The sequence below is a fragment of the Pterocles gutturalis genome, unplaced genomic scaffold (genome assembly GCF_000699245.1).
Source record: "Pterocles gutturalis isolate BGI_N339 unplaced genomic scaffold, ASM69924v1 scaffold16056, whole genome shotgun sequence".
NCBI classification, from domain to species: Eukaryota; Metazoa; Chordata; class Aves; order Pterocliformes; family Pteroclidae; genus Pterocles; species Pterocles gutturalis.
This window is the reverse complement of record NW_010103351.1, coordinates 17,787-32,927: the sequence shown is the minus strand read 5'-3', so window position 1 is coordinate 32,927 and position 15,141 is coordinate 17,787. Positions and strand designations below refer to the sequence as shown.

At 34.7% G+C, this 15,141-nt stretch overlaps 1 protein-coding gene across 1 annotated transcript in view; it reads right to left on the bottom strand.

Moving 5' to 3' along the window:
- Positions 1-1,289: 1,289 nt before the first annotated feature.
- Positions 1,290-15,141, bottom strand: part of WDR60 (WD repeat domain 60) — a 29,496-nt gene continuing 15,644 nt past the window's right edge. Inside the window, exons 11-24 of the mRNA XM_010086695.1 lie at positions 14,669-14,798; positions 14,019-14,130; positions 13,559-13,653; positions 13,104-13,233; positions 12,060-12,232; positions 11,372-11,534; positions 8,537-8,650; positions 7,589-7,650; positions 6,552-6,603; positions 5,228-5,285; positions 4,887-4,983; positions 4,494-4,625; positions 2,754-2,977; positions 1,290-1,612 (exon numbers count right to left, since the gene is read on the bottom strand). Coding sequence (XP_010084997.1) covers positions 1,441-1,612; positions 2,754-2,977; positions 4,494-4,625; positions 4,887-4,983; positions 5,228-5,285; positions 6,552-6,603; positions 7,589-7,650; positions 8,537-8,650; positions 11,372-11,534; positions 12,060-12,232; positions 13,104-13,233; positions 13,559-13,653; positions 14,019-14,130; positions 14,669-14,798 — 1,714 coding nt within the window. The 3' untranslated portion in view covers positions 1,290-1,440. The remainder of the gene's footprint in view (positions 1,613-2,753; positions 2,978-4,493; positions 4,626-4,886; positions 4,984-5,227; positions 5,286-6,551; positions 6,604-7,588; positions 7,651-8,536; positions 8,651-11,371; positions 11,535-12,059; positions 12,233-13,103; positions 13,234-13,558; positions 13,654-14,018; positions 14,131-14,668; positions 14,799-15,141) is intronic.

Below are 15,141 nucleotides of genomic sequence, written 5' to 3'. Positions count from 1 at the left end.
GATTTGGGGTTGGTTTTTTTACTCTGGGTCGCAGTAGTGAAGCTCTGCTAGCTTACTGCAAAAAGTACCTGCCATTTCTTCTTTATCTGGATGACTGAAGCTATTCTAATTTAATTCGTAGTGTATATTATCAACGTATTAATCCAATAATGAAGAAGAAGAGAGTCATTTGTGTTTATGCAGATTAAATTAAAAAAAAAGAAAAATCTATGGCTGACCAGGGAACTAGAACAGTGAAAATGGTCTCTGAAAAATGCCTCTCTCTGACAGTTCATCAGGCTCTCTGGATTGCAGCTGCCAGTTTTGAGGAAAGGGGAAAATGCAATGGACTACAGCAGATTCCCTCCCGTAGCCGTGTATGTTGTTTATATAAGGCACGCATTTTTTACTGCTGTGACTTGGCACCATCATGTGGCCACTTTGAGTTTGCTCAACTTAAGTAACAATTTACATAGAAAAATGTTTGCAATGCACTAATTACAATTTACAAATTATTTCAGTCTATTTTAGAAGGAGACAATATATATCTTAAATATATGGTCACTAAATTCTGCACACGTTGTCTTACAATTGTGCTTTTCCACGCAAATCCATGCTCACTTAATTATGGTTTTCCTCTTTAAATCAGAAGTCATTAGGCTACAAAAGTTAAAGACATTTTCAGTGCTTGGTCTTGGTCCAAATTTTATCAATAGTGTACAAAAATTAGTATTGTATTATACACAACTATCCTCTTCCTCACTACAAGAGCTTTGGAAATTATTTGCAGGATTAAACAGGTATTTTCTGTTTTACATCATAAATCACAAAGCATTTAGAATTTCAGTAAATCTCACACACACAGTATTTACGTTGTTTGATCCAAACAGGTAGTGTACGTATCAGGACAACTGAGTTAGTCAAGTATTCCTTTTGCAAAGTTTCAGGGTCAAAATCAGAAGTAAGATATCATGCAATGTAAACTTGTAACCTTCTATGTTTGCATCATGTTTTTAGGTAGATATAAGAAAGTTTTACCAAGTGTTAGCGTGTAAAAGGCTGAGAGATAGAAATCTCCATACATTCAGGTTGCTTATACAGAGGCACAACTTTATCCTCAGCAGATAAAGGATTGCTATAATTTACTTCAGAGTGGAATAATGAGAAACAGCACGTAATTTATAGGAATATATTTTCAGTATTTTTTAAAAAATATCTACATCTAGAGTACTTTCAATAATGAAATACAGTTCAACATCTTTTTGAGTACAATAATGTTAAATTTGGTCTGTCATTGTTATGATAAAATACATCATTTCAGCTGAAACATTGTATTAATATTCTTTAAAATATAAACAAGTTATATACACATACAAAACTATATTACAAATTTTTTAAGTGCAGTCAAAAATAATTGCAATATTTTGCAATAATTTGTACACTGAGAGAGATACCCTGTTTTTAAAAAGACTGCAATAAAATCAAATGTAATTTTTCAGATTCCTCAGGCTGAGGTAATGCCCACTTCTTCTTTACATACTGGATGTCTATCTGTCCAGATTCTTTGGCCAGCACAATGCCTAACAATCCATTTGTTTTTTCTGGTTCTCCCAGTAGAGCCATAGTAAGAACACTGAAATCAAAAGAACAGGGGAGTGTTTTTTAATTGAGGCAAAATTGATAGAAATTGGTGTTTTCAAATGTGTTTTTAGCAGGTCTCTTATAGTTAATTAAATGATTCCTTTTTTCTCCTCATCACAGTGTTAATATTCCTCACTATTCCAAGTCCCAGCACGTTCTTTAGCTTTTCACCAGTTGCAATCATTTAATGTAAATGTAACAGGCAATTCTTCCCCTGTTCACAGATTCCATCATCAATTTCTAATCATGACTTAAAAATTATTTCAAGCTTGTAAAAATGAGCTGTGTTTTATGGTATTTTCCAGTACAGTGTAACAACTTTAAAATTATATTGTTTTCTTCCAAAACTAGCAGCACTTTGCTACAGTTCACAAGGCTACAAGGAATATTTCTAGTTAGAGGGCTATTCACCAAGATTAAACTTAAGCCTAAATTAAGACAGAGTCTCCTACTAGGGCTCCCACCAGGGAGGAAAGAGAAGCCCCAAGACTATAATTCAGAAAGGCTAAATTAAACTGCTTTTCTGCATCAACCTACAGGATACCCAGATCTCTACACTGACTACAGGAACAGTATTGTGAGTCTTGGTGAATTCGTGCTAGCCAAAAATATTCTTGTTTACTTTGTGACAATGAACACAATGTATTTCTTTATATTGGTAACCACACTATATATAGGCATTTTAAAATGTTGTCCAACATCTTGCCTATTTTAAGGGTTGATCCTAATGCAGCAAAGCTATCTTTGAACTTAGAACAGTCCAATGATTTTAGTGGGAACAAAATTTTTCTCTTCATGTAAGCAGCAACTGCTCCATGTACAGACATCTGTCCCAACTGACAACACTGTACCTGATTTTGATTTATACTAACATTATTTCTCCTTTATCAGAATGCATAAAATAATAAGTAAATAAGGATAAACTAAAGTTTAGCTTGCTATAGTCTCTCTCCACACCTCCAACAGTTTAAAAAAAATGATTAGAAAAATAGTTTAAGAACCAGTTAGAACAGCAAATTCTAATGAACATTTAATATCAAGCAAAAAAAAAACACCCATTCAAACTCTAATCAAAACGTAGATTATAACAATATTAGTATTTTGTTAAAAAGAGAGTAATGTAACATACGTACTTCTCTGATGGAATATTCTGCTTTGCCACAGGCAATAAATCATTTTCCAGAAGATCCCAAATGTAAATATTAGATGATGCATCCAGGACAAAAAACACAGCGGGTCTAGTTAAAGCCCACTGCAGGGCAACAATTGCCTGTCCATTTGTGCTGTCGTTCCACTGCATGAGGGGATACTCTGATGTCATTTGGTGTAATCTAATACTTCCATCTGAACAGCCAACCTATATTGTAGTCAAAAAGAAAATACTTCCTGGGAACAAAACAAACTAAGCAAGATAAATTTTGCAATTCAATTCTTGAGAATAGCAAGCATATATATAAAATTAGTTATCTGACTCAAGTGGCACATATCTCTCATATTTCACACTGTGGACTATTTGGATTTTAACTTTTAATGTAATTTTGAGTTCAAAGCAGTAACACTGTACTAAGCATACCAGAACAATCTAATCTGCTAATCCTGGGTTGAAGTCCTAATTTCCTATTTTAAAAAAAGTCCTCAGGCAATCAACTTCACTGATACTATGATCCAGCACAACTTGACAGTATAGTCTGAACTGGGGTGAGGTCAGAGCCTAGAGACTCATTCAGGCAGCTACTTAGTGACACGTATAATCTGTAAAACCAAGAATAGCTTTCAGTAGGACAGGCTGTGCTTAACAATATAATGATACTAAACTGATTCATAATGAACAACTAAATCCAAAGACAGGTAGATATCACTGCTTCCAGATATTTTCTTATAACCTTTGTCTTGCCTAGTATAACATTTACAAGTTTGCGCTAATACAGGTACAAAAGAAACTATTCTATGAAAAGAGAAAATAACTTATTCTTACTACCCTGGGCCAGCTCTACATCAAGAAGACTTCCTAGAATTTTCAAATCATTATGACTTTTTACAGTGACTCTGCACATTGTGCTTACATTTAAAAGGACTCTCAGATACCAACTTCTAGAAGTCAGTATCATTGGTGAAAAAGGTAAGGACATCCACACTCGCAGGGAGGGACACAAAAGATGTACGCTGTAGCCAAACACATTCATTTTATACTTTAGGCAATCCCAATGAAATCATGGAAATCACGGCAAATTTAGAAAGAAAGCACTTCTAAGAGAAGATCAAGTCCGAATATATGCAAAGACAAGCAGACAGAAAATCCTACCAAAGTTAGATTCAAGTTGCATTGAATTAACTTTCACAAGGGAGACAAATAAAACCAGTGGGTGTGTCAATACGAACTGCTGAGGGCAGCTTGGAACACACCTGACCACATGGTGCCCTGCCAGGCATACATACCCCAGGGGCCTGCCTGATGTGGAGAGCAAAAGAAAGCAGGGAATGCCCAGAGCTGTCCCACAGACCTTTAATTTATAGCGATACAATTTTGTCTCCAAAATGATTATGTCACTAAGAGATGTGTGATAAGAGTGAGAAACAGCTGAGGCTTCATTAACAGCAGAAGAGCAACTTGCAATGCTGAATTTCAGGAAAAACAAAGAGTAAGTTGTAAGGCTGGAGTGAGATTGCCATTTGTTTCTGTGAGCCAGATCATCCACCTTTTACATAAGGAAAGTCTGAACACCAAGGCACACGATTTGTTGTCACCCTTCAAGGCAGATTGGAATTAGTGAGGTAATCAACTATCACATCTAGTTAAATATGTCAAATTAGAAATCCTCCCTTAGCAAGCAATTAAAAAATGAAAGTTGTATTATATTAAAATGTTTTCGTACCAAAAACAGTGGCTTTCCAAAGGGGAAGAAATCAATTGCATTGATGCTTATTGATCTCAGTCCTCTCTCCTGGGGTCTGAATAGCTTTGGAAGAACTTTTAAATTATGTCTTGTACCGTGGCTTACCAGTCCCTATGAACAATATAAAGAAAATTAATTAAACAAAACAAAACAAAATTTGCATTATCAATATTATAAGAAAAATTTAAATAATTCAGAGAGCAAATACCTTAAAAGATCCTTAATAGCTAACAAATTTTTAATAGCTAACAGATTTTAATAGGTGCCTTAAATTATAAATGTTATATACAGTCTACTGGTAAAATTCCAAGTAAATGTGGCAGCTTCCAAAACAAAAAATAACCATGAGATTAATTTCTGCACATTACTCACAATGTTTGTACCAACAACGAAATGATTAGGATTAGAAGACAGAAATTTAATACTCGGTGTCTGGGGCGTTCTCTGGCGCACATCCTTTGGGAAAAGGCTAGGAAAAAAATAAAAGATGACATAAATACAGGAGGTTGTCTCCTAAAGCTATATAAGTACATAGAGAAACTCTTGGTCTAAAATGTCTATGACTAGCTCCAGGAAGAAATATATATTAAAAAAATGAAATAACTAATGAAAATATTGTTAAATAGATCTTACATAACAAAAATTAACAAAGTATAAGAAAAATTAGGTTTGTGAGATACACATGTAAAATCTAAATGCCTCTGTTTTCTTACCTGTTCAACTCCATAGTAGAGCTATGCACTAACTTCACTTTCCCTCCAGGAATTAAACCTAAAATTATATAAAATAATTTTTTAAACTGATTTCAGCACTTTGCATTGAGAAAGTGCTATAATCAAATTAAAACTTAAGCTAATAAGTAAAAGGATATTTCATAATTAAATTGTTTATTGTAGATATAGCTTTTGAAATGTAAGAATCTTGCATCATTAAGAACTATTTACTTCAGAATTCAAATCTGAAGAGTTGTAATCTTTGACAGAAATCAAAGAAGGAGGACAGAAAAAGGGAAAAATGATTATGTTTGTTCTAGTTTTACAGCACGCATATAACATCCTGTAATATCACTGTATAAAACGCAATTCTCTCAATGGTGAAAACACACATTTATCTCACTTGGATCTTCGACAATGAGTTATAGTAATGAGAAACTATAATAATGCTTCCATAAAGTTGGTCTATGCTACCTAGTAGAGAATAACATAAATAATTCAAATCCTTTAAATACAATAAATTTTTAAGAGGAAAAAAGGAATGCTGGTGGCAGTAAAACTGTGCCAACACATGACCACAGTACTTTAAAACGTAGCTCTCCACAGATGTAATACCCAGCTTTAGCAGCTTAATATAGCCAGACATTGCACACGAGCTTGTAACTTAGAAAACTGATCAAAAATTCTAGTTTATTGGCACTACTTCATGGTTCATATATATATTTTAAAATGGATCAGGATCTTAACCACAGCCTGTTCCAGTTAAGTAAGTATGTAAGTCTAGATTTGTTCAAAGAACAAAAAATATAATTTTCTTAATTCACATAACTCAAAAAAGGCTGAATGGACGTTCTTTTCATGGACATTTTTTCTCACACTAAATTAAGTAACTTTCCCAAAAGAGAACTTTCAGGACAATCAGAAATGGAGATATAGGCAACAACAGAAGCCTATATCAGCCTAACAGATTTGCTTAAAACTAAAGAAAGAAAAGGAGGACCGAGGACACAAAATCTCATACTCTTTGAAAAAAAAGTTGTTGAGGGCACAGAAATCTGCTTTAACATTGTAAGAAATGTGGTTGTCTGGTGACAACTACCAGTATAGAATTAGCAGATAAGATTCAGATAGCAGTGAAAATAATTCCCATTATACCTAACCAATAACCACAAATATCAAATATATGTCCTATTCAGAATTAATATTTTCCTCAGTAATTTTGCCTTCTTCTAAACTGATTTTGTCATCACTGATTCTTCCTCTCTCTTACTTCATAATCTCAAAACTCAATCACTTTATTCTACCTCTAATGTACAGTACTCACCTAAATCAGTTTGTGAACCAGCTAAATCCACTTTTTGTAACTCAACAACCACCTGAAAAGTCAATATTTAACATTAGAAAGCAATAAATATTTACCAGATTTCAGTATTTTAACTAGTTGCAATAATGCACGACATAACTCCACAGGAATGTTTAGAGAGGTAGGTCTAACATTACAATGATTATAGGCAGATTCTCTGTCCCCTGTCAATGTCTGCAATGCTAAAAATAGCTTCACATGCCTCCTGGCTGTTCCCTGCTGGAAAGCAGAATACGGGAAGTTACATTCTACACTTAATTGCGAATTGGCATCTTGTTGGTTTGGTCTGTCACAAAAAAACCACCCTAAACCCCCAAATAAGGAATTGTAATGCATTTCCTGTGCTTTTCACTATTCATGAAATAGGGTAGGTCATTTGGCCTGAATCTGTTGCTACTATAGTTGCTTAGAGCTTTAAGGGACTCAACTAGTGATACAGAAAGGAAATACTTTTATCCCCTTATTATTCACTGAGCCATTCAGTTCCTGCAAACAACAGGTTCAACAGCTGGGCCAAAGCTGCATCAGAAAAAGACTGAAAACATCCGTCAGACAGAACAGGTCTCAGAACAGTAATAAAGAGCAACAGACCTGGTGCTTACCTGCCCATCTTATTTTAGGCAGGGTGATCTTATCCACATATTTTCATATTTTGCCTCTTGAACATTTATTTATATAAATCATGAATGTCATTTCTCACATACATTCAGTACAGTCTCTGACACCACTGTGATTCAAATAAAATACAGTAGGAGGACCAAGGTCTGTTATTCAATTAATAGAAATATGTGAACATATTCCTATGAAGCAGAACTACTGATCACTTGTTTTCATGAATTCACGTACCTGTTAATATGGCATTAAGGAGTCGGGTGAAAAATTTTGAGGAGAATTCCAACAGAATGGCTAGTGCTGCTGCACTTTTCAGGGAGGAAATTCTCATTAGAAATCCTGGATTGGGACATGTGATACTCTCTTTTCATACATATATTACTCACCCACATATTGAGGATTCCATTTTCGTCCATTGAAGCTATCTGACACGGAGGGCCTGACATTTCTAGGGAAGGAATAGTAACAACTTATATATATACACTGACCTTCATCCTGAACAATATCAAAGGATTTGAAACATTTCCTAGGTTAATACATTCTCTGAAACTTTTATGATCCTCTCAGATGCATAAAAAGGGAAAGTGCCCTAATTTTACCAAAGAAGAAAAAGGCACAAAACTAGTATGTTCAGTTTGTCCTACCAAATAGACAGAGGTTCTCTGTCTGAATTTTTTAAAACATCTGTATTCTGCATGGACTTTGAAACAGAACATAAAGTGCAACAGAAGAAATCTTGTAAAACCTGCAATATGCAGCACATTTCTTTGGTCTGCTATAGATTTCAAAGTGAAAATCTGCAATGGAAGCAATAATGTCTCCTCTAGTACGTTGCCTGAGAATCTGAGAGCATGCGGATTAAAGTTTCTTTGCAAAGGTTGGTCATTAAAAAAATTACACAAAAGGCACAGGAAGAACCACCAAGTATTTTAAGTGCTTTCTGATATAAACAGGTTGCTCCACTTTTTTAGATAGGGGTATTTTTGAACATTACGGGAGCACTAAGACTTCTCTAAAGGCATTCTGATTTCTTTAAAGACATTATAGAAGCACTAAGACAGTTTTTGAGTGATAAATTGTTTAATCATGAAAGAACAAAATATTGTCTTGAAAACAGACATTATAACAGGCATGCACCCACATCTGATGTGAAACTGTATTGAATGAACATCACATAAAAAAAGAGCAGAAAATAAACATGAATGTTATATGCAATTTACAGACAAGAAGCAAAATAGAATTATAAACTGGATTTTGGCTATAATATATTTGTTTCACTAGATACCTAAAGAAAGACTCGGACGTATCGATGCTTTCAAGAGCAGCTTACATACCCTCCTGGTAAGAGAGGCTTGAGAGCCCACAATTCTGATCAGTGTAGAGAGAGGCTGAGACAGGTTCCACTGCTAGGATAGGAGAGGTGTGGTTTACCAAGTTTAGAATGCCATCTGTAATTAAGGATAATGAAAGGTAAACACTTTATTACTTTCAACATAAGCAACAACAAAATCCTAATAACTTTTCAGCTTACGGGAGAATGATGATTACAAAGAAAGAATGGCAAATAACTTCATAAAAACTACTTTGTAAAAGTCTCAAATACAATACTGCAAACCATTTCCTAAATTAACAGAATACTACAAGATAAATGAATGTTTCACCATTTGTATTTACTTCTCATTTTCCAAATGACCAACGCACTATTTATGTCACTGTACCAGACATTTCATTAAAATCTGCCATTTCAGGGTTACCATGAAAAGAATTATGTTAATTTCAAGCTCTACAAATAATAGAGGTAGAAATAAATCACTACTTACTATAGAAAAGACAAAATTGAAGTAAAATTACTGTTACAGAGTATTATTTAGTAGAAAGTAACTATGCCAAAACAAACAATTCACCACAAGAAAATACGTGTTTGCCCTTTAATAACATTTTAAAATAAATGTATATTTAGAGCAAATTCAATATGCTTTCTTTGTCAGGTACTCTTGATTTCTGGACTTACTCTGTGCACTGAACTTAATTTCATCTAAGACAGAAGGCATAAAGTATACAGCATTAACAAATGCTTGCTTGTACAAGCAACTACATGAAACTGTATACATACATTTGACTGCTAGCCCATTGTTTCACACAAGACAAGCATCTTTGATTACTAAAAAACATTAAAAGTCTACAAAGAACCAACTAATGTTTACTTTAACATGGCTACTGCAATTAGTTACAGTTGTGACCAAAAGAGGATTTCGTGCACGTGTGGTGTTTTTTTTAGAAAAATAATAATACCTCAGTGTAAGTTAAATGGTAGCACCTCCACACACACAGAAAAAAAAGAAAAATTAATTTTTAAAATACTTATTTTGCAATAATAAATTTATTTTTAAAAATATTGCTATGTGTTATTTTTCACTCTAGGGTACAATACAGTGCCAAGAAAAATTGCACCAATTTATAATTAAGACTGAGACGAACCAAGGGTCAAATTGCTCGTATGTACACCTTATGCCCTCAACATACAACTACAATTTTTCAACATACAACTACATACATCGAAAGCTTCAATAAGATAAATTACTTGCTCCTTCATTTAAATTTGCAATGACAAACATTGGTCATAGGCATAAAGATCCACTCATTTCCATCAGATTCATAAAACTGCAAGGATCTCACACACCAATTCAATGCAGAATAAAGTGCTTTGCATTAAGTCTTCTAGTATGCCAGTTGTATGCCCTAAATAAGCTTCTGTAAGTTTTGAATTCATCGTCCATGGATTATAAGAAAATTTACAAAAGCATGTGTTATTTTGATCATACACTAAGGGATCAGAAGTGTAGAAAAAAAAGAGAAATGCAATGACAAGAAAATGTCAAAGGATGAAGGGAGGTCACCCACAAGCACTTTTGAAAAGTAGTGGCTTCCCAATACATATGTAACACTAATTTAGGCCATACCTAAACAATGCAAAAATTTAATTTCACGTATATTTTCGTAGCTGTGCTCCTCTGCCACGAAGAATCTGGAAAGAGCACGCTATAGCTCCCAATTGGCCCCGGTGCTAGAGATTTTGCTCATGCGAGAAGCTGGATGACAGAAAAATGTATGTCCAGGTTTTGCTCCAACATGCACTTGATATATTTCTAGAGATATCGAACCAGAGAGCTTTTGGGCCCCAAAGTTTAGCCACGGCTTCAGAATCCCTTCAACAAAAGATTAAAATTAACTCACTGCTGACTGTGGAAGTTAGAATTCAACTTACTCCATTATATGGATCACCTCTGACATTTACCCTTCATACACTACTTGTTTCCAATGATGTGATCCCCATCCATGCTGAACCAGTAGTATAATAACAAGACAGTTACATACGTAATTAAAATGAGAAATTCCTAGATCTTACATTGCTACAATAATTGACTCAACTTTTAATGTATCTAGATAGAATTTTAGTGGAAGATAAACAGTAATAGTATCCACTAAAGATAGTGGAATTTTAGAAATGCATAAGGGTGAGATTCAGACCAAAGATTAAGACACTTAAAATGGTAGCTACATATAAGACAGCTGTATAATATCTGTAAGTAAACTAAATCTAATCAATACAATCAGTCCAGCTAATCATATACAGATATCTACATTAGGAAGAGATGAACAGCTCTCTAGATCCCACGGAGTAGCATTGCTCTGATTCTACCAGAGGTTATGCACATATACAGTTGGATATGTATCTTGCATGCAACCTTAGAGAAACATCAAGACTTAGGTGACAATTTGTACAGACTGTGACCTTTAAATGACATTTGAAAAACTGTGTTTTACAGTCTTAAATTACTTTAATCTTTTTTAAATGCATCTTAAAATTGTGTTGAGACTTAGATAAATGATGAAAATTCACTAAGCTAATGATTTCAGATGAGGTAGTAGTAGAGAAGCCCATTTGCATATTACCGTACTGCTTAGGTTCTGCATCTAGTCCACCTCTCTGTTCTCACAGCTTGATGCATATTGAGCTGGCTTACATTTCTTTACAGTTATTACTGATTGGCAATTTTTACTAGACTAAATATAATCTCTGAACTGGCTAAACTTGTGTTCTTAGAAGAATTAGAAGTGGAATTGTTTACTGCCCACAAAGTGACTAATAAGAATGCATAGATACTAACCAGTGGAAAATGTTGGAACTCTAAATGTCCAGTCAACTTCGTTGATCATCATATGAGGATGCATTCTTGAGTCTTCTCGAAGATCCCACACCAACAATGAACCATCTATCGTTCCAGCAAAAACTAACGTTGCTTTATTGGGACTAAAGCAGCAACATATCACCTGTTAAGAAGTAAAAATATGCATAGTTGATGTTACAATAAATGCCAATGATTTGACAAGCCTGAAGTATGTTTGTTCTTCTTAGGCACACAAATCCAGAAAAGACAGATTACAGGTGGAACAACGACAATTTATTTAAAAGGGAAGAAGGAAACAAGACTTTAAGTAGGCCTTCCCTTTTCAAGTCAACTGTTGCGCAGTCTGCTTCTACTGCCACAAAGATGAAGGGGGTGATTCAACTGTATGATAGGGATGGGTAGAGAGAAGTCCTGACAACATCTGAACCAGCTGTTTTACTTCCATTCACTCTTCAACCATGAAATGGAGTCAAAATTTTAAAAAAGCCCAAAACACTGTGACCATCACTACATTCTAGTACTGGAGCACAAAATGGAATGAGAACAGCGTTTTGCTCACTAGGCTCAAAAATGTTTCTCAAAAGATGACATATCTTGCATCAAGACAAGAAAACAAAATACACACAATAAAGCCTTTTATTAAATATACAATGTTATTAAAACATACCTCTGAGTCACATATTAAAACTTTCTGAGGACTGGAGGGCTGCCAGATGTTCCAAACGCATATGATGCTCTTTCTGTTCAGTAAACCAATACCTGCCTTTTCAGGTACTCCATGAACAGAAAGTAGCATCTGCCTCTGAACTTGAGAAACACATAGGCAGGATATTTTTCGGTCTGAACAGTTAAAAAAAAAAAAAAAGAAAGAAAAGCAATAAATAAAAAAAGTAAACTCACTGCAGCTGAAAAAGCATATCTACTGCTATAGCAACAGCCACAGAGGCCAAAATGTAATTATGAAAAATGTTTCTATTAACACTAGGTTGCTTTTGATGTAATACAAGAAAAAAAGGAGGGACTAGAGAAAGAATCCAAAAAATTAGAAGTACGTAGAAAGCAAAAAGGAACAGAGCCAGGAAGTTAACAGACTAATTATTCTGGGCATAAGCAAGCCAATCTGATCTGATGTCAGTAAGTATACTGAAAATTAAGCTCAGTCTCAAACAGGAAACAGCACAGGCCAGGCTTTAATCTGGTTCATCCCACGTGTTCATGATAGAATACATATGGTTGTGTTATAATAGGTCTTCATAACATAATTACAGATGCTTTATTTTTCATTTTTCTTTTAATTTATATGGGGAAAGATAACTGCAGTTCAAATATATCAGGCTATGTTGTCCCTGTTCAATAACCTTGCCTTATTTGCAACTTTGCCCCTACTTTCAGTGTAAAGAGCCTAAATGGAATTACAGCCCTTGGGATAGCCCTTCAACAACAGGCAAGAAATTACATCCAGGGCACCCCTATATCATGTCTACATTTCTGGTTTCACAGCAGTTAGGATGCTCTAGATGTTCTGTATGCGAGAACAACCAGCACAGAGTTACAGCAAGATTAGAGCAATCAAAAGAAAAGCAGGCTTTACATCATCTATATATCCTGATATGTGCTGTTTGCACTTTAGTCTTGACAAAGAGTATGGTATTTTCATAAGGAAGAAGAGTTCACATTGTATACTAAGAGGTGTAGAATAAAGTTGCCTTACCATGGAGGAATGGCTGGTTAGTATTTAACTGGAAACAGCTATCACTAATGGACAGACTGGTTTGTCGAGATCTCAGTTTCTGACTGGGTTGTGTTGCAACTTGATCTTCCTCTAGCAAAACAGCAATCACCTTTCAAACAGAGTTACATTTATAGAAATAAAAGGGTTGTCTTATCTTTCGGCTTTACTATTTGTAGCTTTCTAAAGTATGTGGATTAATTTAATAAACTTTTATCACCTCTCTTGTTAATTTTATATCTTTGCAAATATAGCTTTTACAGACATAAAAGTTGCACAGCTCTGGTTCCATTCCTTTGCAGAGAGATGAATCTCCCTGACAATGAGTATTATTTAAGTAATTTATTTAAATTAGTCAGAACAAGTACTGTAAGTGATCTATCACACTGTATACTTATGCACACAACTCATAAGGGATATTAAGAGCATAAGTGTACCTGGCAAGCAGACCGGAGGAAATTTGCTAATCTTTGTGAATCAATTTTAGGAGTTAGAGCTCCATTCACTGACATATCCTGGTTGTTTATGGGACCTGAGAAAAAAACAAAACCAAACTTGAAGCTTCAAAAGGGAATCAAGTAAGAAACTGTAAGAACAATGTAATTTTTAAGCAAGAGGAGAGTGGCAGGACTCAACTTCTCTTCAGCAGAAATAACAGTACTGAAGAACAAGACCCATTGGGGAATCATACCTCCTGCCAACAGAAACAGCAATCCAGAAGGAAGAAACTATTTCTGCCACTTATTCTCCAGTCCCACCACAAGGGGATTCAGAGTGCCTATAGTAGTTTGATATCAATTCAGCCTGCCACACAACAAATTCTGACAATTAATGGGTACAAAAGAGAAAGTTCACATGCATACATCCATAAATGAATAAGATTAAAATGTTCTTCACCTCCAGATACAAGGGCACTTTCTCCTCGATGCTGTGTCCATTTCTCCAATGTCTCAACTTCCTCAGTCTGAATGTCTCTCTCAAGATTGTCCTCGTTACACTGAACATATGCCTAAAGTAGAAAGATGGTGATCAACCTATGGGTGACACAACTAAGAATGACAGCACACAACTGAACAGAACTTAAATAGTCATTTTAAAACTGATGTGCTCAACCTCTTCTGTTTGTAAATTCAGATGTAAGCATACTGACACAGTGTCACTATTTTGTGCATGCACATCTTACCACACTTCACACAAGAGTGCTAGACCTACTGCAACAATACAGAATGTCTTACATGATGCGGAAACACTAAACCCAGCATGCTCGGCACAGGGAACCACAGACATATAGCAAATCCTTTAGAAAACGGGGAAGGAACACAAGACAGTCTTCTTCTGACAGAAATTGAAATGGCCTGTTTGGCCAAAATGTTTTTGTATAATTGCTTTATGGTAATTAAGGCTTAGAGATGAAAATTATTAATTTATTACTTAATTACTTAATTGTCTTATTAGCTTTAGAAACTTTCTTTTGTAAGGACAATAATTTTCCATAACAAGAATCACCACTTTCAGGATTTAAATATTACTACATATTAGTTACCCACCTGCTTAGTGTTCATTTTACCGAAATTCCTGATGTACATGTCATACTCATTTACAGGAGGCAAATCCAATAAAGAAAAACTAACTGAGAAGTCCAGATCAATTAGTGGGAGAAGTTCTGAAATCCTTTTTCTTTAGAATGAATTACAAAAGAGAAACATAAAAATGGTTAAGACCAAGTATTTGGTATTGCAAAAAAAACCAACTTGATTTTGTACAGTACCAGAGATCTAACAACCCATTGCTCTATGCAATTAGCTCTACCAAAATTAATTGACAGATAAAAGATATCAATAGAAGCACATATAATATTGTTATTTCTCATGTAATATTATGCTGAGATAATGATCATATTTGAAAATGCAATACTGATTGCAAATGGCAAACTTATGTGGTTTATTATTAAACCCAAACTGTCAAAGCCCAGCACAATCATCTTGCCTAAGTATTCAAAAACTCTTCTGTGAGGTAACAG